Source organism: Pundamilia nyererei, unplaced genomic scaffold (genome assembly GCF_000239375.1).
Source record: "Pundamilia nyererei isolate P.nyererei 1_Seehausen unplaced genomic scaffold, PunNye1.0 scaffold00030, whole genome shotgun sequence".
Classification (NCBI taxonomy): domain Eukaryota; kingdom Metazoa; phylum Chordata; class Actinopteri; order Cichliformes; family Cichlidae; genus Pundamilia; species Pundamilia nyererei.
The window spans coordinates 4520752-4548027 of NW_005187431.1; the positions used below are offsets into that span (position 1 = coordinate 4520752).

The 27276-nt window shown below is 42.3% G+C and overlaps 3 protein-coding genes across 3 annotated transcripts in view; 2 read left to right on the forward strand and 1 right to left on the reverse strand.

Moving 5' to 3' along the window:
• LOC102193069 (SH3 domain-binding protein 5-like) overlaps nucleotides 1–6769 on the forward strand; it is a 12306-nt gene extending 5537 nt beyond the window's left edge. The window contains exons 4-9 of the mRNA XM_005728900.1: nucleotides 3410–3574; nucleotides 3660–3790; nucleotides 4227–4269; nucleotides 4374–4590; nucleotides 4724–5092; nucleotides 5331–6769. Coding sequence (XP_005728957.1) covers nucleotides 3410–3574; nucleotides 3660–3790; nucleotides 4227–4269; nucleotides 4374–4590; nucleotides 4724–5092; nucleotides 5331–5506 — 1101 coding nt within the window. The 3' untranslated portion in view covers nucleotides 5507–6769. The remainder of the gene's footprint in view (nucleotides 1–3409; nucleotides 3575–3659; nucleotides 3791–4226; nucleotides 4270–4373; nucleotides 4591–4723; nucleotides 5093–5330) is intronic.
• Nucleotides 6770–11395: 4626 nt separating this feature from the next.
• LOC102193633 (digestive cysteine proteinase 2) lies at nucleotides 11396–19530 on the forward strand. Its single transcript, XM_005728902.1, has 11 exons — nucleotides 11396–11594; nucleotides 12239–12298; nucleotides 12382–12474; nucleotides 13061–13233; nucleotides 14227–14488; nucleotides 14579–14774; nucleotides 14872–15065; nucleotides 15146–15237; nucleotides 17287–17448; nucleotides 18733–18922; nucleotides 19009–19530. Exons 1-11 carry the CDS (start codon nucleotides 11549–11551, stop codon nucleotides 19194–19196), a joined length of 1656 nt encoding a protein of 551 aa, XP_005728959.1. The 5' UTR covers nucleotides 11396–11548; the 3' UTR covers nucleotides 19197–19530.
• Nucleotides 19531–23384: 3854 nt separating this feature from the next.
• Nucleotides 23385–27276, reverse strand: part of LOC102200638 (solute carrier family 22 member 13) — a 17161-nt gene continuing 13269 nt past the window's right edge. Inside the window, exons 4-10 of the mRNA XM_005728924.1 lie at nucleotides 26585–26753; nucleotides 26344–26437; nucleotides 24461–24606; nucleotides 24155–24366; nucleotides 23949–24057; nucleotides 23653–23865; nucleotides 23385–23487 (exon numbers count right to left, since the gene is read on the reverse strand). Of these exons, the coding sequence (XP_005728981.1) occupies nucleotides 23385–23487; nucleotides 23653–23865; nucleotides 23949–24057; nucleotides 24155–24366; nucleotides 24461–24606; nucleotides 26344–26437; nucleotides 26585–26753 (1046 nt within the window). The remainder of the gene's footprint in view (nucleotides 23488–23652; nucleotides 23866–23948; nucleotides 24058–24154; nucleotides 24367–24460; nucleotides 24607–26343; nucleotides 26438–26584; nucleotides 26754–27276) is intronic.

The following is a 27276-nucleotide window of genomic DNA, read 5'->3' on the forward strand; positions in this document are numbered from 1 at the left end:
CAGCCATGGTGCATATCACAGCCTGCCAGGCTATTTCAGATCCAAAGAACATCATATTGTTTGGTTCTGAGTGTCACATGATTTGGTCTCTATGACATCAACTTAATTAACTGATAACAAAGCCCATTCATTATGTGCGTGGTGTCTGAAGCTCAGTGTGCTTCTGTGCCATGAAGATAATGGCAAATTGTGTTCTCAAGCGTTGACACGTTATTCACGAGGGTGACAAAGACTTTTCGTCAGGCTTTTTGCAAAAGGCAGAAACTCACACAGCACTGACACTTCATGGAAACACCACCAAGCCAGCAACGAGAAAAGCTGCTCTGATTGGGAAGTTCTGGTATTTTTGTGTCTCTTTCTGTCTTCATCTTGATGGATGTTGTTTTAATGTTTCAGTTCCTTTTTTCTGTTTTTCTTCTTGTTTTTGCCTCATTAAATATCTATTACCCTCCTTCTGTTTCCCCCCTCAACCTCCCTGCTCTTAGAGCCTGGGAAATGGGTCACGATGAGAGACAAAGAGGAAGGATTCATCTTTACCACTTTGTTGAAATAGCAGATCGCGCGCAATAAAAAGCTGTTATCTTCCGCCTCTTTTCTCTCTCTCGTCACCTTTCACAGGCCTTAGCAACAACACTGTCACGACAATTGACGCCAAAGATTTTGTATTTTCTACATTTTTTGTGAGTTGGAGCAGACCTCTGATCACTGCTGGGTTTATCTTAAACATGGCCGACGCTACACGGGTTAACAGCTTGTGTGACTACACTGACCTTAGTAACGTGAAGTGCGTTGCTATCAGAGACAAGGACAGAGAAAATCTCCTGGTTATACTCCAACTTTTTTTGTAGCTCATTAACACTGCTGTTGTCCACATTGTTTTCAGTCACTCAAAGTATACAGGTGTATACTTGCTAGAAGGCTGGTGTCAGTTCAGCTCACTGCTTGAGCAGGCTATATGTTGCAGTGGCCCTGGGATCAAGTCCAACTTGCTGCCCTTTGCTGCATGCCTTCCCCTACTCTCTTTGCCCCTCTTTCCTGTCTACCTCTCACTGGTGACCTATTAATCAAAGGCAAAAAGCCCCTCCAGAAAAGTGTTAGCAGGTACTGTACTTGTACCTATCTATCATAGACAGACTATTTTGATGGCACTATATTGCCTTTGAATTCAGGTGGTTTCAGTCTCATTGCCACAGGATTGAAGTCAAGCACAAAACCATGCAGTCTGTCTTGTTTTAACGTGCTCTCTGAATTTGAGTGTGGCACTGTAACAGGATGCCACTGTTGCAAGAAATCAACAGTGAAATTTCTTTCCTCCGAGATATTCAACCATCAGCTGTGAGTGGTATTATTGATTAAGCTAAGCATGGCCAACGAGCTGCTGACTCCATAACTGTAGCGCTCCAACGGGAGCTTCACCTCATGGCTGAGCATGTAGGTGACCCGGTGCTCTTGTTCTAATGGTGTATATTACACAGTGACTTTAGTGTTACTGTGTTACATTTCAGCTTCACAATAAGTAAGAAAAATAATTGTTTTCACTGTTTCTATAATGTAAATCCAAGTATAGGCCTCAATGTGTAGGCTATGTGTTAAAAGTGACATAAGTTTCTTATCCTTGACGTCATGTCAGCAGGATTACATTCATACAGACCAATTCATGTGTTTCAGCTTGGGTTCTGCTTTCCTCTGCGTCTGCATCTGTTTATGGAAAACGCTGGTAGAGAAATCGCTCTTGGATTTTAAAGAATAGATGTTCGAGACGTTGAGCTGTGCATTCATGTTAACATAATAATAAGTGTTAACATGAATACACAGCTTTACTTCTTAGTTTAAAAGAACCATTTAGCAGAAACAATCGTCCATTGAAAACACTTTGAGATAAAAACACAAAGTAGACGAGCAGGTTTGGTTCCATTGTAAACCCGACAGACAGGCAGCATGAAATATGTCCCTCTGAACTGCTGTACTGTTAATAATACACTTGTTAAATACTAATCATCAGAGGGAAAGTTTCTCCCTGATTATTATTATTCTCTCTTTCAAGGACATTGAATTGGAGTTACTGTAACTACTTCATGTTAGCATTCAGCCAGTGCAATGACCTTGGAGTTATGCCTGTCTGAGTGGGTCCAAATATGTCCAACGTGATGAGAATAACCCTCCTGTTAACTGTGACTGTGGGCAGGAGGAGCCCACTGACAGTGTGTCAGATTTCCTCAGTGACAAAGATTCTGTTTGTCTATTGGATCAAGGCTCAGTTGTCTTTTTCTATGAATGTTGGCCTGTTTGGGCGACATAAGGACTCAACCAATTCGATTCAATTCAGTTTTATTTATATAGCGCCAAATCACAACAACAGGCGCCTCGGGTTGCTTTATATTGTAAGATAAAGACCCAACAATAATACAGAGAAAAGCCCAACAGTCAGACAAGCTCCTTATGAGTAAGCCTTTGGTATCAGTGGGAAGGAAAAACTCCCTTTTCAGAGGAAGAAATCTCAAGCAGAACCAGGTTCAGGGTTAGAGGTGTGAGGGGAGGGAGGCCGAGGGCTGGTATGGGTCCTAAATTAAACACACAGGCAACACAAAGACTCCTGGTTCATTCATACCATGTAAGAACTTAGTGAACTTTTACTTCATGAAAGCAATTTTAAGTCATTTGTCACTATGATTTAAAAGGGACCTGTTTTGCTTTTCTCTAGTTTTTGTCATTCTTCTACTCTGGATAAAGTTTCAGCAATGAGCCAAGTTTCAGGTTTCAAGATCAGTTTTGTGTAGATTTTTCTAATCTTAATGATGTCATATCTCTAACATGGTCATCTTGGGCACACAGCTCTGGCTCAAAGACACTGGGACTCTGCACACCCATTGGCTAATGTTTTATTATTGACAGATCATTAACCAATAACAATACGCTGCTTTAGCCTTCCTGCCGAATCTAAGAAGAACCAAGAGGGTTTTTTTCCCAGTTACCGGCTAAAGTTAAGGCACTTATGCATGAGAGGGCATGTGGAGGTGTGCCGTTGTCCATCTTTTATACACAGTCCATGCTTTGGCTGTGAACACAGCTCTTCAAATCTTTTGGTTTTGTTTTTCAAGGGCAACCAATCAGGATGAAGCTGGCTTAAAGCAAGTAGGGAAAGAAGCATAAGCAGCTCTTTTTCTTTCTTTTTTTTTTAGACTGCACCGAGAACCAGTAGATGATAAATGAGCGTTATTTTGACCAGTGAGCCAAGCAAAGGTACTCTATTAGGGAAAATATGGAGCAGGCAGTGAGCTGTTTCACATCAGAAATGTGTGAAATGTTAGCAGTAATATTTACCTCCTGAATTGTATTTTTAGGTGGAACATTTGGTTTCCAGTCTGACTTAATAAGTTCTGACCGCTGCTTGTCCTTCCCTGAACTCCAGGCTCAGATTGAAGCGCAGAAGGCCACTCAGGAATTCCAGCGGTCGGTGGAGATCCTGCGGGCAGCCAAGGAGACCATCGCCCTGGCCGAGGAGAGGCTGCTCGAGGAGGACACCCGGCAGTTTGACTCCGCCTGGCAGGAAATGCTTAACCACGCCACACAGAGAGTAAGTATATAAATGCAGCACAGCCCAAAAATTCCATCCTGAACGAGCGGTTTAGCCTCAGGCGTTTTTTTCTCGGTCGTTTCAGGTGATGGAGGCTGAGCAGGCGAGAACGTGCAGCGAAGCAGAGCACAAGAAAACAGCAGCCAACCACAATTCCTGCATAGGCCACATGAGGCAGCTCGAGAAGAAACTGAAACGCTCCATCAACAAATCGAGGTTTGTGATCAGATTTTGGGAAATGCTGCTCATAAGTTCGCCGCCGCCTGAACCTTTTATGCGAGCGTGTTGGGTTTTTTTGCCTTTGCTGGATAGATTAGCAGTGAAGTTAGACCGGAAACAGAGGAGACAGAGTGCGAAGACACACAGAAAAGGGCCGTAGGTCAGATTCAAGCCCAGGCCGCTGCACTCTGGCCATGGTGCAAGTGGTTGCCTGCTCACCCACTGAGCTAAAGTGGCGCTCGAGAAGTGGGGGAAGCGAAATTTCTGTAACCTGATGAAGTCCAGATGTTTTGTGTGTTGGCTGACAGTACTGGGTTGCGCTCCCTCCATAGAGACGTGGAATGTGACTGCACACGGAGGAGGGTTGTTCTTCCAGCGGGCTAAATTTCTCTCCTCCCCCTCTCACTTTTTTCTTCTTCTTCTCCCCCTGCAGACCGTATTTTGAACTCAAAGCGAAGTATTACCTACATCTGGAGGTATGTATCACCTACTCATAGACTCGAAGGAGTAAACATAATCTATATATCTGTGTTTTATTACAAGGTGTCTTTACTGAGAAACACTGTTTTATTTCTCACAGCAAATAAAGCGTCATGTGGACGAGCTTCAGGCCAAACTTGTGGTTGCCAAAGCGGAGTACCGCACGGCGCTGCGCAACCTGGAGAGCATCTCAGAGGAGATCCACGCCCAGCGACGTTCCCTCGCCATGGGCACCAGGGAGCAGGGAGTTGGAGCAGAAGGCGACGGCGGCAGCGACGACATCGCCAACTTCAAGCTGGAGTCGGACGGTTTGTCGAGTGAGTGCCACGCCCACTCGGAGATGGGCAGTCACCCGCGTCATCGAGCCGCGTTATCATTTCTTTGTTTTTGTTGAGCCGTTTGCATGTGTGTGTCTTCAAGCTCACATCCCCGTGTGTGTGTGTGTTTCAGTGGTGTCAGTGTCTATCGACGAAGAGGGCAGTCACAGCAGCTCAGAGGAGGAGGCCGACTCGCACTCCACCTCCTCGCCCCAAGCAACCTCTTCCTCGCCTTCCACCTCTGCCTCCACCCCCGTCGACATGCCTCAACCTTACTCGTCCTCCTTGCTCCACACCCCCTCCTCATCCTCCTATCTCTCCTCCTGTCCCTCTTCCTCTTCCATCCTGTCCTCCTCTTGCCCCACCGGTGTCCTGGAGCTAGCGAGCCCCTCTGGCTCTCACAGCCCAGACTCAGTGTGCAGTTCCGGGCACGCCTCGCCTCTCCTGGGCCCTCGCAGCCAGTGCAGCGGCGCCTCCTCTCCAGACTGCGACCAGGAGAGAGGTGTGTGTCCCACTGAGCACTGAACCTGAGCACGTTTCCTGACAAACAAAAGCAAATCTAATGATTGAGGAATTATTTTGGCAGAGGATGTTACACGTTTAAAATAAAAGTAGGAGTCCTTGTGAAGGACTCGTAATGTAGAAGTTGCTGGTTAACTTTTGTCTAAAACTCTATGTCGGATAATTTCCCTGATTTAATTGAACCTTTCCTTGCACTTTTCTTCCTGCGTGTTTTCCAGGCAACAGAGCAGAAGGAGCAGAGGCGACAGTGGAGAGCGGTCTGAACAAGCTGACCTTGAATGTAGCGCAAGAACGAGATGAGGATCCCGCTGATGAGCGAGACCCCCACTACATTAACCCCGAAATCACATCTCCCACCTCCGCCACGTCCATCCTGCTCCTCAACAGCGTGTGACGAGGATGCGTCGTGGCGCGAACTCTCGCCATGCGCAGCTTTAAGACTCAGTGGATTCACTGGCAGAAGACACAATGGGAGGAGAGTGAAGCGCTGCACACCCGCATGACTTTGTGTCTCATTCGTTGTGCTGTCTAAACATCAGTGCTGTCACGTGGAAGGTGCTGCGTGTAGCGTGTTTAACATCTTTCATTATAAACAAATGAAATCAGGGACAGGATGACTGATGGACTCTGCTTCACCCTTGTGGTGTTGAGTGTCAGCACTGCATTTTCACTGGACCCTCCCCTTCCCTCCTGCTCTGTATTTGCTACAGAAGACAAAGTTCTTCTCATCTTGTGCCAAAAAAACTGTGTATTACGACTGTGTGACAAAGTTCCTCTACAGACTGTGGAAGACGTTGGTGATTTCAGTTGTGTTTTAACATGTTCACGGGTCATGCAGGATATTTCCAAGGTAACACAGGAAACTTTAATAGTTAACCTGCTACTGTTGGCACCGGTAACATGCATTTCATTATTTTGAACAGCGTTACGCTCCTTTCTTGCTCCATGTCTAAATTCTTGGACTGATTTTCAGGTCAGTTCATCCTTATTTTTACCCTCCAGTTAAGCCAGCTTTCCTTTGATTGGTTGCCAGAGAACAAACAGGTTTGTGGACCTAAAATATCCCCTTTCTGTGACATCATAATCTTAAACATAGTGTTTGAAACAATCTGAATTAATCACTTGTACCTAAATTGAACTCATTTTTTAAAACTTTGGCCCACCGCTGTAATAGTATTTATAAAGGATAATACGTCCCCTTTAAGTGAGGGTCAAACTGGGACAAAGACGAGCTGTCTCCTGAAGGATTAGTTCATTTTCGAACCCCTCCCTTCTACTCCTGTTTATTCCAAATGAAGAACGACGGCGTCGGCTCTGGAGAGCAGAAGTAGGACCTCGAGTGCAGGCGACACTCTGAACACTAAAGAGACTTCACGTGGGGGACTGAGCCCTGTTTTTGAGGCAGAACTGGTCTTCCATTTGGATTTGTGAATGAGTGACTGAATGTGTGCAAAGTGCAAACCGCACTGTGAGGTCGCCGGTTTGCACAGATGTGTGAGCGAATGACTTTTTGAATGTGTGTCTTGTGTTTTTTGACCCTGTAGTACAAATACTCTATATTTATACTCCTGTATTCTTGTATATGAACGATGTCGTGTGGTTATCGTTGTAACTGTTTTACACCAAATAAGCAATAAACACGTATTCATCTAACTCATCAGCGAATTGATGGTGTGTGTTAGACGTTCAGGTTGTTGATTGTCATAGTGGTGATCACTGCTGCCTGGTTTTTGGGAACTTTTTATTTTATGTTAAAACATGCCACCGGTGGAAAAAAGTGACCCAAGTCATCAAATGAAGCACTAACAGCTGCCTCGTGCTGCCACAGCTGCCAGCGTAGTGCAGTAAAGATGGTCTAGAGTAACAGATTTGCTCGGCAGCAGGGCCGACTGGAATTGCTGAATGTGAAAGTTCTTTATCTGCTCAATGTTTTGTTTGGGGATATTTGGTCGTATCATTTGATAACCTTCGCTTTTCCTGCTGATTCTTTTTCCAGTCAGCTGTTTTTTGTTTTGGTTTTTTGCAGTGACACACACTCTTTTTTTTAGCTCTGCTGAGCTGTTTAAGAGTAATCTCATGACTTCAGTTAGTGCCCTGCGACAGATCGTAGAACGACTTCTCACTCTAAAATCTTTGTCCATCTGTCTGTCTGAACAGGCTGCTGCCAGCAAGCTACCTTTCAGTTATTTAAGATCCTGTGATCTCCCCGTCTGTGCCAGATCAACTCCAGAGGTTTCACTGAGGCAGGGGAACAGCACAGCAATGCTCTGTCACACACTGACACCTAGTGACAGGGTTGGGTTCTGTTTTTTATGAAGCACAAAAGACTGATTGTATCTCGCTCTCAGCATATTAAATGTTGTTTGTGGTTTTAGGTTATTAGAAATCAGATTGCGTAAGAACAAATGAGTGCATTAAAACATTTACCATACAAAACTGAATGACTGTAATTATACAATTGCTGTCATGGCAGAAAGAAAGTACGCCCTCTGTCACTTTTAATGTTCTTAAAGGTTTTTAAATTAGTTTCATTTCAGTGGTAACACAGCAAAGATCAGATTTCTCACTTTATTTGTTTGGTTTCATTTAAAATTAGGCCAAAATGCAGAAAAACAGAGTACACGCTGATATTTAATAGCTTATAGAACCTCTTCAACCAATTATCATTTTCTGTGCCACTTGATCAGTCTCGTAAATCTCTGTGGAAGAAAGTTGGCTCGCTCTTCTTTGCAACGTAACTTCAGTTCACTGAGGTTTGGGCATTTGCTTATGCACAACTCTCTTAAGGTCCCACCACAGCATCACAATCAAGTTGAGGTCTAGAGTTTGGCCAGGCCACTGCAGCACCTTGATTCTTTTCTTGTTCAGCCATGCAGTTGTAGATTTCCTGCTGTGGTTGGGAAATCCTCGTGGTTTCTGCCTGATTGTGTTTCAGCCAATACTTAGTTTTCAGACAGATGACCTTACATTTGACTCTAGAATACTTTGCTATACTGAGTTAATGGCCAATTCAATGACTGCAATATCCCCAGTGCCCCATGGTTGCAAAAGAAGTCCAAATCATACCCCTCCACCACCAAGCAACAGTGTTTGAGGTGTTTGTGCTGATATGCTGTGTTCTGTTTTCTCCAAACGTGGTGCTGTGCATTATGATCGAACAGCTCCACTTTGGTCTTGTCTGTCCAAAGGACATTGTTCCAGAAGTCTTGTAACTTATTCAGGTACAAACCTAAGCTGTGCTGCCATGTTCTCTTTCGAGAGAAGCGGCTGCCACCCTGCAGTCCTTCCAAACCAGCCATACTAGTTCAGACTTTTCCTACTTGTACTGTGATGAACTTTAACATATAACATACTAACCGAGGCCTGTAGAGTCTGAGATGCAGCCCTTGGATTTTTTTGTTTTACAATTCAACTGAGCATTGGGGAGAATTTCCACTCATGAGAAGACTGTTGTTGTAGCTCACCTGACATTTGGTTTGTCTAATTTTGAGACCTGCTAAGGATCAAAATGTTGTTATCCTGGGACGTAAAACCTCAGAACTGACAGGGGCCATGCTTTCTTTTAACAATGAAATTATAAATATTGTAACTACAATGTACGTACAAGACATTGTCACTAAGAGTCAGGTTTTTCTTCTTCTTTAAAATGTCACACTGTGCACACGTTGGTGTTTTTTTAAATGCACTGGAACATAAATGGAAAACACCCAGCATGTAGTTAATAACAACTATCACTTTTGAAACTCCACCAGCATAACACTCACAAACATACTCAAACACCCACAGAGAGACAAAACACACACACACACACCTTCACAGCTCTACACTTTCCAATCAAGAAGAAAATCAGCAAGATGAATCTTTTTGCATGCAGACTCACCCACAAAACCACATCTTCTTCTTTTGTAACAACTCTGCAACCATTAAAACGTGTCTCTAACAGACAGAGTGAGAGAATTAAACTCTTACTCGATTGGTTATTTATTTTCACTTTTTTAGGCCTGTCACTTCCTCCTTTGTCCGCTACTTTTTTAAGGACACACTGCACACCATGCTGAGTATGCCAGGTTCTCAGACAATAGCTGTTTTGGAATAAAATTGTTGTTGTAAAAATAGTTTTTCATGCTTGTCAAACTGCATTTTCTTTGACATTTTTCAAACATTCAACAAAAGAAATGGGAACAAATTCTGTCTTTTTGTAACAGGCTATTAGAAACAAAGTGCTTAAAGATGCCATTTAAAATAAGTTCTTTGTTAACACCATCACCTTTCACAGAGCACTAAATGATCTGCAGAACAGGAAGAGTTACTTGACGATGCTCTTCGTGGACTACAGCTCAGCGTTTACCACCAACACCATAATACTAGACATCCTCACCACCAAACTGGACCACCTATTACCTGCTCCTGGATCAAAGATTTCCTCACAAACCAGCCTCAATCAGTCCAACCCCCAACCTCTCTCCTCGACTGTCATCCAGCACCAGATCCCACGCCCTGTACACCTATAACTGCACACCAACCAAGCCAACTCTCGTCATTGTCAAGTATGCTAATTACACCACCGTGGTTAAACTCATCTCTGATGGAGATAAGACAGCGTACAGGGCGGAGGTAGAGAACTTTTCCCGCTGGTGCTCCGAAAACAACCTAAAGCTGAACATCCTTAAAACAAAAGAACTCATAATGGACAGACACAGACAGGTCCACTCCCCTCTAATTATAAATGGGGAATGGGTTGAATCTATCTCCACCTTCAGGTTTCTGGGCACCCACATCTCCCCTGATCTCACCTGGACCCACAACACCAACGCCCTGGTAAAGGCCCAGCAGCGGCTGCACTTCCTCCGTGTCCTGAGGAAGAATTACGTGGACCGGAAGCTGCTGCTGGCCTTCACTGCTCCTCTGTGGAGAGCATCTCCTCCACACTGGGTGTTTGATAGACAGAGTCCACTACTGAGAACAGGACGGCTGTACAGAGGGTAATCAACACCACCCAAAAAATTATTGGCTGCCCTCTGCCACCCTGGGGACCATTCCCAGATCCTCCTGTCTCAGGAAAACTAGGAAAATCATAGGTAAGTCCTTACACCCTTACACAGCTTACCATCTTTTTACCCGCTTCTCTGGTCAGCGCCTCAGGTCAATCAGGTCCCACACCTCCAGTAACAGTTTCTTCCCCTGGGCTATTCAGACTGTTAACAAACACCCACCTCATGAATCTGAGCCATGGTCTGTGTGACCCTCATCACTCAGGCCACTATTTGAAGCTATTTTGTTCTCCAATGTCTGTCTTTCTCTTATTTCCAAATATATTCCTCTTGATTGTATATATTTGTCCTCTTTTGCTATTTTTTCCTGCTTTCTACTCTTTATATTTTATTCTGGCACCGTTGGTGTGGAGCACCCACAACTTTTTTTTTTCTGTTCTCAAACCGATCTCCCTGTTGGAGCTCAGTCTGGGGGGAGTTATTTTTTTTTCTCCTTATCTTTCCTCATGTGGTGCATTTTCCATTGTTATACCTCTCTGACCTGTCTTCCCCATGTGATGTTTGTGTAATGTATGTATGGTCAGAAGGGTAAGTCGGCGCTGGCAAAGGTCGGCAGCCTTAACCCCATTTCCTTTGGGGTCAACCTTCAGGATCAATAAAGTTTTATTGAATTGAATTGAACTTCATTTTACACGTACAATGACAATAAAGGGCTATTCTATTCTATCTATTCCATTCTAAATAAAAATAAATAAATAAAAATGAATAATAGAAATTGTTTTAAAAACTTCTGGAAATGGTCAGGTATGAGGATTGGACTGAACGTGAATTAAAAAGCAGTTATTGTCCAAAGAAAACTTTGAAAACCCTTCAGAAACTTTGAAAGACTATTCTCGACATCACTGGATCAAAATGGGAATCAAAATAGGGCGACTTGACACTTTTGCACAGGATTGTATATAAAGAATAGCTTTTAAAAAAGCAACCCTTCTCTATAACAAACAAAACCCAAGAGGGAACTCTGACTAATCCTGTTGTAAATGTCATTTAACATACAATTAGCACACAATTAAGTTATCTTATCAAAGTATTTTCGTCTGATTGATTTAAGGATTTTAAGAGCTCCAAACAAAAAAGGGGAAGCCTCGGCTTCGTGACACGCAGTGGTAGTTCACACAAACACTGCCCTTTCCGCTGTTTTCCTATTATCTAGTTAACTACAGTCATATGACATGCTTCACATGATGTGCGTGCAAATAAAACTGTGATTGGAGGAGACACTTCCTCGGCGCGATGTGATTGGTGGACCGGGCAGGCACCGTTCTCCATGATTTAATCATTGTTTTGGGGGTTAAAGAACGTCTGCAGAGCAATGTGTTTCTGTGAGGTTTGGCTTTAGTCTGCCAGCTGTTCTCATTGTCACTCTGAGAATACACAAGAAAAAAATGCAGCTTTGGTACATTGCAGCTATTTTTTTGTGCGATGTCGCTGGTAAGGAAATACATTTCATATTTGTTTTTTTAGGTTAGCTGTTTACAGTCAGCCAGCGTTACATGCTGTGGAGGTAGCTAGCACTCGGGGGTCTTGTTACGCAGCCGTTACGTGCAAATAAACATGTTAACAAAAGTACATTAGCATTCAGTTTGCTAAATAAGAGGCTATCTTTGTGTGTAAGTAGCTATACAGTAGAGCAGGAATACATACGATAATTTTTAACTTTCACATTAAAGTCTTCCTGTTTTAGCTTGAGAGAAGTGCTAATTTATGAGCGCCACTAACCACTCTTTAATTCGGCACACAACTAACTTTATTATTTACCAAAGCTTAACCTGTTCATTTTATGATAAAGAGGACTTTAAAACTTAAAAAAGGAAGGTTGGGGTATGAGAAGTTTATCTAATTTTATAACTTATATTGCCAAAATGGCTACAAACGTCTGTTTTATCCTCTGCTCCGTGTGTGAGAAGTTAACAAGGCGTCTGTAAATGACCAGTGTTTGTAGCGTCCATGCAACCAGTTATAGCAAATATCCAGGGATAGCTGTCAGTATTTCTTGCTTTGCTATTTGCTGCTTGTTGTACACAGCTCTGTAGTTATATTACTAACATGTGTTGTCACCTCTGCTTCATTGTCAGGTACAGAGGCAAAGGCAGTACATAGCCTTCCTGATTTTGGAAAGAGCTATCATGTCAAAGGTAAGCTGTGAACTAACAGAGGGTTACACAGTATGTTTTGGGCCTTGTTGGAAGTTATGTTTCATTGAGTATTTACATTTCAGGAATCATCTCTCTGCCCTATGCTGAAATTGAGGAACCATTTGAGGCCTGGTTAGACCTAACAGCAAAGTCAAGCCGGATAGACTACTACCACGGTGAGAAACCCCCTTCAGCTGATTCTCCTGAAGCAGATTCTGTATTCCCCTGCTTGGCTAATCAGTAATTTGAAATTGAGTGCCTGTTGTGTAAGAGAAACGATACCAGACTGTAACATTATCACAAAAAAAAGAAGTGAAAAAAGACAGAGTAAGCACGCGTGATGAACATAATCTGATGACTCGTGTTGCATGTGACTTTGTACCAAAATTGTGTTTTTATATGCTTACAGTGCTGATGACGGCTGGTGCAAACTTACCCACGAATACTCCTCTTTATTTAGTTTTTCTTCCATCAGACAAATCATCATCTTGACTTGTACATAACTGTAGTCTGTTAGGAAAAAGGAAGAATGAACACATTCAAAGTAGTAATGAAATAATAATAATAAAATTGAATCCTGATATAATGCGTTTCTACTGACAGGTGTATACGCCAAAAAGCCCTGACTATAGCTAATAAGGTTTTGTCTGAGCCACACATAGCATATTCATTCAGAAATCTTGAGCTATTAACAAAATAAATGTACTATTAACATTAGAGAAGTCAATAATGTCTCATTTTAACACTCTTTATCACCAACAGGCCAGGTTTTGACTTACCAGTTAGCTTCAGAGCAGCAGTATGGCACTGCCTATAAGATCTCGCCTGAGACCACTGAAGAGGAGCTAAATGTGATGAAGTGCTTCCAGATTAACGGAACAAAGGACGAAGCAGTCACACCGCAGGCTGCGCTCCCCGATGTGCAGGGCTTCCAGGTGTGTGTTTTATTTCTTTTTATTCCACTTTTCAGTTTGATCTTCATGAGTAAAAGTGTATATAAGATAAGATAACCTTTATTAGTCCCACACGTGGGAAATTTGTTATATGGAACAGTCTCCGGTTGTTAAAACAGAAGCCAAAGCAGAAAAGTCTTAAAGCTGTATACTATCATTCTAATGGCCAGAAGGGGGTAGTTACCCTACTGCAAGAAGAAGTCAGAGTGTACTGAGGTCACGCACACATCGGTTAAGAGTTGACCTCGACATTGGACATGATGCAACCACCGGTTGCTAGGGAAACTTCTATTCCCCAACCAGTTGGCAGTGTTTCTAGTAGATTGCCAGTGTTTGTAGATAAGCCTTTCACTTACAGTCAGACCAGTAAATGGGAATATGCTACCATTACCAGTATTACTAACATTGGGGGAATACTAATATTTCTTTAGTGACAGGTTGTTTCCAGGAAACCATTAACCTGTCTGTAGGCCTGTGTGACTTTGGTTATAGCAGTCATTTTTGCAGCAACTGCCATCAGCCTCCAGCAATCATTCACCGCTGGTCTTGGAGTGCTCATTTTCCTCCTCACGTTCGAGGGTTGTCAGATGGTCACTCTCTAGACCCGTGTCACTATAGACGCATTCACTTGATCCTATGTTGTCACCACGATTGTCACACAATCATGGTATTAATGGTTAACAAGTTGACATCACACGGTCAGTGGTGATGTGTCAGCAAAACCGCAAAAGAAAACAGGTAAATGACTCAACTGCTTACCTCAGTAAACCTTTTCTGATGAGTTTGTGGGCTCATAAGTCATAAGATCTTTATTACAGTGTCATGTTCATTTTGTAAATTACATTTTCATGAGGAGTATGTCTTAGTGGAAAACAAACCGTCACCATTTATGAGTATTTATATCGTAGTCACATATTTCATTGAATGTTTTTATCTTTTATTTTGACAAGTCAAGTTGTTCATTTCCCTCCTTAGTTCCTGAGGGTGGAGTACTACAGAGGTTCCCTGTGTGAAGTCTGGCAGAATGTGACCACTGTGGGTTACAAGAAGAACACGTACACACTGTGGGTGACACATTCAGAGCGAGGTGCAGATGGAGGAAAAGACACCCCCATTCCCATTCACTATGAGATGATGGGATACAACACTCTGCTGGGGTCCCATTACGACAAGTACTTGGTGGAATACAAGGAGTTCAGCACTGACGTGAACCCCAAAGTCTTCCTGCTGCCTGAAGGTTTGTGTAAATATATACCTGCTCGACCTTTTGGAAGACTCAGAGGACAAAAGAAAAACAAAAACTCCTTCTTGTTGTGTTTCTATACAGGCATGAGTTGTGGTGGGTTTCCTGGTCCTGGAGTGGAGCACCATATGTTGGCCAATCCAATGAAAGATCTCATCCACACCTCAGCGTCAGGCCAGTCACAGCGCATGTTCAGCCATTTCAAGGACAAGTTCCAGCGGCAGTACAGCGATGAAAGGGAGCACGAGAAGAGGGAGCATGCTTTTGTTCTTAACCTACGGTGAGCGCAACATTTAATACCTTAATAATAATTGTGAGGCTACAGCTTTAGTAGTAGTTTTTCAGCGGTGTGTCTGACTGGTTCCCTGTTTTTCTAGGTACATTCACTCTAAGAACAGAGCAGGCATGTCTTTCTCTCTGGCTCTGAACTCTCTGTCAGATCGCACCATGTCTGAGCTGGCAACCATGAGGGGAAGAAAAAGGGGAAAGACCCCAAACAGAGGGCTCCCCTTCCCCTTCAAAGCTTACAAAAGAGTCAATCTTCCCGAGTCACTCGACTGGAGGCTTTATGGTGTGTAGAAGCTTTAAATATTCACCAAAGATGCATCTGTGAGGAAGGTTTGTTTTTTCACCTTAACTCTGGCCTCCCAGGCGCCGTGACCCCAGTAAAGGACCAGGCCATCTGTGGCTCCTGCTGGAGCTTTGCCACCACTGGAGCAGTAGAGGGCGCTCTCTTCTTAAAGGTAAAAAGGATAGGAGGCAGCTTGCTGCACAGTCCTTGGCCCCATTCCAGTGTCTTCGAATAATGGGGCTCCTTCCCTATTCTCTTTGAAGCCGCAGATGCTCAGCTTGATGCTTCATCTGTTCTTGTTTGGATTTATTTCCAGTGCACTTACGTTTGGTATAAATCTATAGTTTCTGATGTTTTAGGGAGAAATTAGGTTTTATTTTAATACTCCTTGTATTGAAGTGGCTCGTGCAGGCAGAAGAATGCGCCCAGTGAAATGAATAAAATACAAAGATGCAAATTATTCAAGGTGCAGGACTGATATAGATTCTTTGTGACAAAACCAGCAGAATTATTTGCAAAATTAAAAATAACCATTTGTAAATTAGATAGATATGACAGTCTGTCACATTTATTTAGCGTAGGGCTGCTGTTTGAGTCTACTGACCTTTTAAAAAATAAAAAAACCAAACAAACATCCTTCTCTCCGAAGTGCAGCCCTCCTTTTGGGGATAGATCCACAGGAAGATTCATTGTGTAACTTCAGTCGTGTTGGACGGGCTTTACAGTGTGTGTGTCTGTGTGAATGAATGAGTCTGAGGGGACGTCAGCTTTGGGCTGCCTCCATCCTGTAGAAAGCTGAGCTCAAAGGCATTCCTTATCCCATGTTGCCTAGCAACTTGATCCAAACATAGGATCAGTTTATTGGGACTTGACGGCACCCCATTGAAGTGACCGAATTCTGTGTCTCTCCCTCACATAGGAGACTCTTAATTATGTGTCTTGCCCCTGGCCTGTAGCTCTGTAACTCCTAGGCTGAGGTCCAGTGATGGAGGAAGTCTCAGGGATAATACTTACATTAAAGCTCCTGCTTCATCGCAGTGCAGTAACAACATTTAAACATTAACTGAAGTCAAATGTTTTTGCATTGCAGTAAACTTAAGGTGCTGCGCTTGGAAATTTCCCATTGAGTATCAGTAAAATCTGATCTTAGTATTTATTTACTCATCTAGTTTTAAATTACTGATCAGAAAATGCAAAGTACATAACGAACACCGAAATCCAGGGTCGAAAAGTAAAGTGAATGTGGAAGTGAGCCCCTTGAGACTGGCTCCAAAGGCGATTCACTCAAGTATAAAAGATCGATAGAGCTTCTGGGTCTGAAAAGTGAAGCAACTGCAAGTTTATTAAAGCCACCGGGGAGGTGATATCTGTGATTTTAAAAATACTCCTGCCTTATAAAAGTCTGTAGGAGAAGAGCCCATAAATCTTTATCCCTTTTGTAAATTTTAGTCATTTGAAGTGTCAGAAAGGAGGATTATCCAGGACATGCTCTTTGGCATCAGCGCGGTTTCATGGTCAGATTACCCCTCGCTGTCACATGTGGTTCAAAGCACCGAGATGATGTTGCAATGAGATTTCACAATGCAGCAGAAAACTTTATGGTAGTTGCATCCTTGTTTCACACTGTCAGTGGTCGTGATGGACTTCCATGTAAAAATGTCCAACTTTACACCAAAACATGTTTTTAAGGTCTGGTTTTGGTCTCTGTAGCGACTTCTTGTTTAACGATGTATAAATATATAAATGTAAGGGATTCATCCGTGCAGTAATCTTAACATTTCTCACTGAGGTAAAGCAGCTTGAACTGCTAATTGCTTTGCAATAATTGCAGGAACAGTTTGTTTTGGCTAGGAGGAAGTACTGCTGTGAGGCTGCAGCAGGTCGTCTTTGAACCTGAGCGATGCAGTGACCCTTTCCCCACGGGCAGGTTCATAAACAGAGCCACTCAGTGGGGGGCACGCTTTGAATTTAGTTCTTCGTCTCACAGCATCTGCCTAGAAACCTGTAGATTGCAGCTGGAGTAAAAATGGTGTAGGAATGAAAGCCGATTATAAATGTTTAGCTGTCTTGTTTGTGTTTCATATAATCAAATGTCAATAAAGTGGATCAGTGGATTAAAATGTCTGCATTTTATTAGAGTTTGATTCATGATTAGTGCAGAGTAAGCGCAGGCTGCTGATGTAATGCCGAGTGTAATCATACTTTTGCTCGTGTCTTTCAGACGGGCTCTCTGCAGGTTCTGTCTCAGCAGATGCTGATCGACTGCTCCTGGGGTTTCGGTAATAACGGCTGCGATGGCGGGGAGGAGTGGAGAGCGTACGAGTGGATCATGAAGCACGGAGGCATCGCCACAACGGAAACATATGGCGCCTACATGGGGATGGTGAGATGATTTCACAACAACAAATCAAAAATTTAAATGGCCTTTATTTCCCTAAGGACCCCAAAGCACAACCAGTCATTCACACACACATTCACACACTGGTGATGGCAGCTACATTGTAGCCACAGCCACCCTGGGGCGCACTGACAGAGGCGAGGCTGCCGGACACTGGCGCCACCGGGCCCTCTGACCACCACCAGTAGACAACGGGTGAAGTGTCTTGCCCAAGGACACAACGACCGAGACCGTCCGAGCCGGGGCTCGAACCGGCAACCTTCCGATTACAAGACGAACTCCCAACTCTTGAGCCACGATCGCCCCTTAAAAGAGCGACATTAATAGTGTAATTCTACAAATCTTATAATTGTGGTATTAACGGCATGTTTGATTTCAGGCTCAGGAAGCCTGTCTTACAGTTAAACAAGCTTTTGACCAGAGATTGTTTCATGTGTCTATTAAGTACTTAAAGCATTCAGAAAGTTACTGTCAGTTTGCCCCACTGTGTATAACTGTGTATTTATTAACATCAAAGGAAGAGACTGACTTCCAGTGACCTGTGATTATCCCAAATTGCTCTGGTGTCACCCAAAAGTAGCAACACCTGAACAGTATTTTGCAAAATTCAGTCATAAATCTAGCATGCTCTAACTAAGCAGACATAGATCTGCTGTTAAAGAGTAGTATTAAATATTATACATGTATTTAAAAATAAACTATGTGATGTCTGTTCATGTCTTTAACCCAGCTGCCCCACATGTGCTAGGTCACAAAAAGCTAGAGGTGGATGAAAGCCAGTTGAAATGACAACTGCTGGTGTGTATAAATGGCCTTTACTGGGCAGCTATTCTACCACTCTCTCCAGTGCTCCTTGTTAAGTTTTCCTTTGTAATAAAACAGCAATTTTAAGGTCCAGAAATATTCAGAACCCAAACAAAGATTCACATTTTGTTCCAATAATCCCTCCCCTCTGGTATTCCAATTAAAATAACATTCCTTGCAGCTATCATAGAATCATCAGGAGCAAAACATCACATACTTTCTTTCTGCGTTAAATAATGGATTGTTTTTCCATTAATTTGCCCTCCACAAACCCCAGTAAATCACATGCGTATGATTCATTTCAATACATTCCTCCCTAAACGTTAAAGCAAAACCTACAAATGTATATTTAAAAAACAAGCCAGCAGAATAACTGCCTGCTTATTAACAGTGGATTTCAACACAAAAGAGGATTTCGAGAAGCTGTGAGAAAGTTTTTAAAAATATTTTTTTCTCTCCGAGTAGAACGGATTTTGCCACACGAACTCGTCCGAGCTCACTGCACGTATCCAGAGCTACACGAACGTCACGTCTGGCGATCAACTGGCCCTCAAGCTGGCGCTCTTTAAAAACGGCCCCGTTGCCGTGAGTATCGACGCATCACATCGCTCGTTTGTTTTCTACAGTAACGGCGTCTACTACGAACCTGCTTGTGGTGAGTGTTTTTTCTTTCCACAGTGATTGCGTTAGATACTATCCTTCACGCTCACAACAACGTAACTCGCTGGTTCTGTTTTTCAGGGAACACTGTGGATGATCTGGACCATGCTGTGCTTGCAGTGGGATATGGCACCCTGAATGGAGAGCCATACTGGCTCATCAAGAACTCTTGGTCCACATACTGGGGCAATGATGGCTACATCCTCATGTCTATGAAGGATAACAACTGTGGTGTTGCCACTGATGCTACATATGTTACACTGGCATAGACTGTCTTCTTTTAAAGCCTTTATGTTGCTGCTGATGCCACTTCATGACTGCTGAATTACACTTAATCTTGATGTGTGTGTTAGGCCAGCTTTATGGGAAAAAAGCCTAAGAACTTATCGTGGACTGAACTAAACATGGCAGCCTGATTGGGAGCAGACAGCACTACAGTGTTGCATTGATAACAAGACAAACTGGATCATTGTGAAGTAAAAAGTGTTACGTCCCGATAATCTATTTTGTCTCTGTGGTGTTAGTTTTTTAATTGCTGCTGGAAGGCAGAATTTTTATTGAAAACAAATTTAAATAAATTTGCTGGTCCCAGGAAGTTATTAACTCTGGTTGCTTTGTCTGTTTCTACTTGGTGGCACACAAACACACACAGAACAAGTTCACTCAGTCATTAAAATTTTACTGCTCAAGGCACACTGGCTCAATGCCCTGATTTCAGATAAGTCACAAATTTCCACTCGTCCTTTACAGACAAATTATTCCTGCTATAAAAAGAAGTTGCATTTATAATGACATCTAACATCACATGCTGTGGCCAGCATTAAGGCGTGCACTCTCACATCATGCATATCGACATTTATACAATTGGTTTCTTTAATTTCTTTGCAAAAGGAATTTAGTTTGTTTGTTTTTTTAAATCTACAAAAAATCTTACAACAAATTGTTTTCACAATGGAACAGAAATAATATCAAGTGTTTCAACTGACTTTACTATTTTCTTTTTTTTTTAAATTGATGGAAGGTCACAAAAATATTAAATCATACAGGAGCATGATAAAGAAATGATGCCGTCTTCTGATGATGCCGGAGAAATTGGAAAACTACTCTGTGGTCAGAAATGTGAAATTCCTTTTGGAAAACATGAGCGTCATGTCCTCCCAGATAAATCCTGTGTCTTTCACGGTGTGTGAGTGCATCAGGGGCTGTGCAATTACACATCTGAAAAGGCACCATTAGTGCTGAATGGCATATACATACATATGAGGGCCCAAAATTAAAAAAAAAAAGCAGAGTGGGTATAAAATTTTGAGAAAAAACTCAAGATTTTTGACATTAAAGTGGCAAATCTGAGAGAACATTGAGCCTACAGTGCCTAAGACGCCTCTCATGGTTTCAATCCTTCAAACCATGAGGATTGAATGCTTTAATAATCTGTTGGATTGCGTCCTGATGTACCACAAGTCCTCAAGACATCAACTGTGCTGTAGTACTTCACACACAGGCTGTTACCTCATCCAAATCAGTGTGTTTTCTCCTGAATAGCAGCTCACGACAACGACTCTTTGAAGCTCAGACGCTTTTGAAAATGTGGTGATTCTGAACTTAAACCACAAGGATTTCTTTATTGCAAAGTCCAATTGAAAAGTAGAATTAAATTAGGTCATCTAAGAAAAAGGGGTTTTTTGTATTATTCCTGGCAAATTTGCCATTTTTCTCATTAATTTGCCACTTTAATGTAAAACATGTTGGGGTTTTTTCCATTTTTTTCTTGGAATTTTTCCTGCAGTCCAGACCTTCCACCAACAGAAAGCAATTGGCACATCATGAAGAGAACAAGATATAAAGACTCAGGACTGATAAGCAGCTAGAATAATTTTTTTCTCAGTTTAAATGTTCCATATTGTTTCCATATTCTATTGTGAATCAAATGTGGGTTTATGAGGTTTGCAAATCATTGCATTTTATTTCTATTTACACTTTTACAGTTGGACATGTAAATGCTTGTGCCTGAATAACAGCACAAACATACGGTGTTGTGTGAAAGTATTTGCCCGCTTCCTGAGTCCCTCTTTTCTTTTTTCTCATCTGTCACAATGTTTCAGATCATTAAGCAGAGTAACCAGAGTAAACGCAAAACGCAGTTTTTAAATGATCATTTCATTAAATGTGTAAAAATAAAATCAAGAAGGGGCACAGATACTTCACAGCACTGTATGGCATCATATTGCACATTCAAGTGCATCCGATACATGAATCGAATTTCTTCTATAATTCATAACAATAACAGCCCTTGATTGCTTGTGAAGACTCATGGAGTGTTATCATTGATACATGCTGCAGTCCATTTGTATTGGACAATAATAAAAGGAGAACAAATCTAAAAACAACAACAACAACAACAACACTGCAGAAATCAAATATTCTTCCACATGCTGATAACAGTCAAATCTCTTTTTTTTCATCCAAATCTATTAAATACAGCAGTCTAACTAAAAGGCTTCACTAGTGCATGCAGTCTTTTTTCTTGGCTTGAGACGAAGATGAGGCAGTTGCTTGCAATATAAATTTGTGCTACAACCAACATATGCCCAAAACAAAAACACTTTCATACAAAAATATCAAGCATGTTTCTTTGAACAAAATGTTTGAAATGCAGTAATAACGTTTGGAGAATAGGTGCGTTGCATTTGGCAGTCTGCTAGTCTTCTCCAGTCTTTAAACAACGTTTAGTTGTGCGTTCGGCCCCCCAATCACAAGAGCAGCGCGTCCAGGGATTTTGCCCTGAACAGCAACCGCACACCCATCTTGAGTGAAAACAATACCTAATTTTAAGTGGTGCGAAACACAGTCCGGAGATCTTTGCGAATTTATAGCACGCAGCACACACAGATCAACAATCAGCACCGTTACAGTCACGTGAAACAGAAAGTTTTCACTGGACTTCATGCTGCCTGTGAAGACCCAAGTACACATTTAATGCTTCCAAAGCAATTAAGAGGATAATAGAACACAGTTTATTTAACTGACTAACAACAAGCGTGACCACTTCTAAAAAAGCAGACGTTTGATGGTCTGGTGCATTCAGGTGTGTGTTAACACATTACCGAATCTTCAGAGGAATGGACACCCCAAAGTCAGACCACCAAATGCTCAGAGAAACAGCAAAAAACAGCTACGTGAGCTACATCTCAGAGTCTACACACTTCAGTTAGAATGTTAAATCTTAAAGTTCACGACAGTACAATTTAAAAAAGACAGAAAAAGTCGCTTGCTTGTGAGGAGCTACCAGGAGAACATCTCCTCTCTAAAATGAACATGGCACCAATGCTTAGGTTTGAACAGTAACATCTGAACAAACCACAACACTTCTGAAGAATATCTTTTGGCAAAAACCAAACTCAGCATATCAGCACTTACAGCTCATATCAGCTGTGAAGCACGGTGGTGGAGGGTGATGATTCAGGCTTCCTGTTGGCCATGTGACCTAAGCATCTTTCAGTGACTGAGTCGACCATGAACTCCTCCGTACACACAAGTGATCTAAAGTCAAACGTGTGACTATCTGTCCGTCAGCTAACGTTTGACCCAAATATGGTCACGTAACAGCACAGCAGGAACAGAACGGCTGAAAAGAATCCAGGCGTTACAATGGTCCCGTCGAAGTCAAGACTTCAATTTGATTAAAATGCTGTTGCAGGTGCTTAACAGAGCTGTGTATAAACAAATGCCTGCAAACCTCAATGAACTGAAACAACGCTGTAAGGAAGATGTCCCAGAATTCCTCCACGATAACGTGGTAGACTGAGAAAGTCATACAGTGAGCTATTACTTCAAGTTAATACATGTGGTTCTACAAGAAGTTTCTGGAGTTAACGAGTGTCGCAGAAGGAGAGAGGAAGTCGCTTTAGCTTGCTGCAGCCATGTCTGACAAGCTAACTGTTAGCCGACTTACATACAGGAGAAGATTAAATTAATTTTTGCTGCGTTTTCATTGTTGCTATAGAGTTATTATTAAACTGGCAGATTTTACAAATGTGACTGTTTACTCTTTAAATTTGACTTAAATGACAAACTTACAGAACAATCCAACTCAGCTTTATATTGATGTAAAGACCCTACAGTAATGCACTTTTACGCTGATTGTTTTCGCCCAAAAGGCGGTGCAGACGTTCTGGTGGCAGGGAAGTGATGTATGAATGCTCTCATGCATGGATGAATATACTGTATACACATATGCAAAATCCTAATAGGAGCTATTATTCTGCCTACCCACATTCAAACCTCAAGTAAAAGGTGTAAATCTCTGATGGATTTAAAAGATTGTAAAACACAGATATTTCTGTGCTGCTTTTTTTCCATTTGAAATATGTTCTGCTCAGAATCAAACACCTGACATGTAATTGCATAGAGGGTTTTGTGAAAAGTAGTATTTCTGGCATCAAAGCTGAGGCTGTGCATTAGGTGTGGCTTGCCAGATTGCATAACTCCAGCTTCTCTGTGCTGCGTCCTGATTGGCTATCATCTTCACACATCTCTGGGTTTTCCTCGGTTGGAGGTGTCCTGTGAGAGAGGAATAACAAAAAGTAGACACTCATAAGTGTAGAGGTTTCATGTGCTTTGGAGTTCAAATTGAAGACTGTGTGTTAAAGTTTGCTAACCTGCGTTTTTACTTTCATCCTTTCTTTTGTATTTTGCTCAGAAGCAAGCAGGTTTTTAAACAATTACCTAACATCCCAGTTCTCTGAATCCTCCACTGTGTCTGGAAGAGGTCTGTCGGCAGTTTCAGGAAGGGCCAGGGCAAGGACAGCTCCCAGAAGCGGAGAGATGCCGAAGATGGCGAGGGGTGTGGCCGGGCTGTGGTTATGCAGCATGTTGATAATGGGTGCCAGCACACCACCCATCCTTGCAAACATACAGGATACGCCTATTCCTGTTTGCCTTTTGGCACAGCAAGGGAAAAGAGACAGTTTCAGGAATGCGTCACTGAAATAACCGTTTGATGATTAGGACAGAAGTCTCACCGAAGCACCGTGGGGAATATCTCAGCAGTGTAGACATAGATCACAGCAAACGACGCCGCTATGCCAAACTTCCCTACCATGGCGAGACCACTCAGGAGATTGGGATGATCTGCAGACGGAAGGAGAAAAATCATTCAAGTGATGAAATACATTTTAATATTAGCTTTTTGAGGAAGAAAAAGCATTTTAGCAAGTTTCCATCTTACCTGCAGGCACTGCAAGCATGAGCAGACAGGCGAGGCCTCCGATTGCCAGAAAGCCACTCTGAGTGAGTCGGCGGCTAAAGGGCAGCACGACGAGGACCAGAGAACGAGCTGGGATCTCAACCAGCCCGAACACGAACTGGGTCAGGTAGAGGTCTGTCCCCAACCTGGACACGCCCAGTGAGAGACCATAATAGACCAGCACATTCACAAACCTGTGATTTCAAAGGGGAGAAAGAGAGGAGTGGTAAAAAGCTACAGAGACATTGTCTCTGCTGAAAATGACAGTGAAACGACAAGAAGTCGTACCAAACATAGAACAGGATCAGCGATCGTTTCCTCATCTGAGGCGTGCGTACCAGATCGACAGCCGAGTGACTTCTCTTCCCCTCGACCGATATCTCACACTCAACCTGATGTGGACGCCACAAACGAATCAGAAACCACAAAAGAGGCTTTTACATTTTACCTGTACATTAAAAACATCCCTACACTACTTGATGTACTGTAAATGTTAAATCAAAATATTATATTTAAATCTAAGTGTTACATTAAAAATCCTCAAACCAGATGTTTTTATAAGGTGTGGAGCATGCTTCAGCTTACAAACCCCATACAGTTATGTGTAGGCTGATCTAGTACTTAGCAGTGTTGTGGTACAGGTGCCTTTAGCCACGCTGGCTTTAAGCAGTCATGATGGCTCATGTAACGACTGCTTATATCTTTGCCGAATGCATTTAGCTAAATCCACAAGGAGCAGTAAACCTCTGAGTCATCAACACCAGGAGTACAGGTCAGCTGATCACCGGCTGTCCACAAAGAAACTACTGTAACTCCCAGTGCACATCATCATGTGACTTATTTAAGTTAACCCCCCTGTGGCACTGCTCCATCTATCTCAGGGTTCCCCACCTGTCAATTTCAATTTTAACACCTGTACATGATTAATAATAAAACATGTTTTAGTATGAAAATTTAAAGTACATAAAATACTCAGTAGTAAAGCAGGATGGCCTTTTTCACAGCCATATACAGGACATTGTTGGATCATTTTTGGCCTGATAGCACTGAAATAGAATTCATGGAAAAGTTACGTTTATTTGTAATTTCATTCAAAAAGGTAAAGTTGCATATATTCTTTATTCATTACATGTGAAGTGAATTAATTCAAGCCTTTTTACATAATGATCAAACAATATAGTTACTGCGTATCTCTCCGTCTAGCTCTGTACATGAAACCACGGTAACGGGAAGACTGATTAGTCTGGAAGGTCGTCACTAGACTGCAATAGTGTATCACCAGCTGTGAGTCATGACAACCAGTTATTGAAGTTTCATCTGTGCCACAAACCTGCACGTGTTAAGCACACAGCCCGAGAAAATCCCTGCTATCCTGACCATACATTACACGCTGCATTAAAACAAATCAAGAAAACAGTGTTCTCAGCACGAAACCTCAAGTCCTTCAGCTTTCATGTGGCCATCATCAAATCAGAGGATTCAGCTTTGAAAACCAGCTTAGAAATGTATGTTTTTATTTATTTATTAAGTTTCACCGCATAAAAGTGGTACTCCTCATTTCGTGATTGTCTCATTTTCCTCAGGAAGCTCAGCTTTCACTTGATTCATATTTAATTCTTATGAATATCTTGCAAGATAGAAAATGCCAAAGGGACCCGTTTCATGAGAGAACTGCAGCATGAGTCCTACGAGACAAAACAAAACATTTAATATGGCTTTTTGTTTTCTTTTTCGCATGGAAATGATGAAGACGACGAAATCTCTGCGGCTTTTCCGAGATCATCGCTGCTGATATAAAGGCAACTGTAAGGGGAGGAGATTTCTCTGTGATTATTTTCTTTTAATTTTGTTACAGAATCGCACGAGGCCACATGAAGATCAAAGGAGCAAACATTTGCTTCCAGGACAGCATGCCCTGTTCACTGTTTTCCCTTGGTTTAATGTAGCATGTAATGAATGCTCACACTACTGGTGTGTGATCTGAAATGCAGTTAGGTTTGTGTGCGATCGCTGCTGGAGGAGTACGAGGTTTTTGTGAGAGTTTACAGTTTAGAGTAAACAGCAGAAAGGTGACTGTAAAAATAAAGCCTAGCACTGTCACAAACACTGTTTTTGAACCAGGTGATCCTGAACCTGACACACACACACACCTGTACGGTGGGAGGTAAGACACGACCATTAACCAGCGCTGCCTTGCGAAGGAGCGCGATGGCCTCCTCTCTCCTGTTGTTGGCCAACAACCATCTGGCCGAATGGGGAAGCACCCTTGTTGGCATTGAGAGGTCAAACAGAGAGGTAGAGAAAAGGAGAAAATGAGGAATGATAACATGCAAGACACTCATAGAAATGCAGGTGTATTTTCATGTCTGAGCAGGGCAGATTTTATATTCAGATGTCAGTTGAATTTCTCACCATATATAGAAGCTAAGCAGGAAGCCCGGGGCTGATATTGCTAGTTGCAGCTTTCTCCAGTCTCGTATAAGATATGCTACTCCTGCTAGCAGCATATAACCCAGGCCATAGGCATAGTCGGTGATGATACCAGCCAGCATGCGTCTCTTGGTGCATGTCCACTCAGTACCTGTAGAACGAAGCGAGGAGAGGAGAGGAATTGTGGGTAATGGTGGCAAGGGTTTTGCAAAAACAGCTTTCAACCAGTTTATTTGCATATCTGAAGATAATGAAAGGTCTGCACAAATGTGTTCCTTTGTTGTTAGCATAAAGATGAGGAGAGCCTAGCTGTCTAAAGCCTGAACTTACATCTAAAAGTTCTGTCATGTTTGCTTACTCAGCACAAAAAATAACTGTATGAGAACTTAGGTGAAAATAAGAAAAGCGCTAGACAGAGCTCTTAAATGTCTGGCATGGTGGTGCATTAGTAGTCTATGAGGTTTTGAGTCATGTGACCACGAATCTTGTGACCGTTAATCACCTGATATAACCTGTGTGCTTTTTTGGATGTGTAACAAGGTTTAAGTGAGTAAGGCAAGGCAAGTTTATTTATATAGCACAATTCAACAACAAGGTGATTCAAAGTGCTTTACAGAGACATTAAAAAACAAAAACAAATAAAAAGCATGATTTAAAATCGATTAAAAAAACAG

Bases quoted from the DNA above. Each gene is read 5' to 3' on its own strand.
- LOC102193633 (XM_005728902.1), top strand. From the start codon at position 11,549: ATGCAGCTTTGGTACATTGCAGCTATTTTTTTGTGCGATGTCGCTG. The intron at 12,299-12,381 runs GTAAGCTGTGAA...TTTACATTTCAG, and splicing joins AAAGAGCTATCATGTCAAAG to GAATCATCTCTCTGCCCTAT. The intron at 14,775-14,871 runs GTGAGCGCAACA...CTGTTTTTCTAG, and splicing joins GCTTTTGTTCTTAACCTACG to GTACATTCACTCTAAGAACA.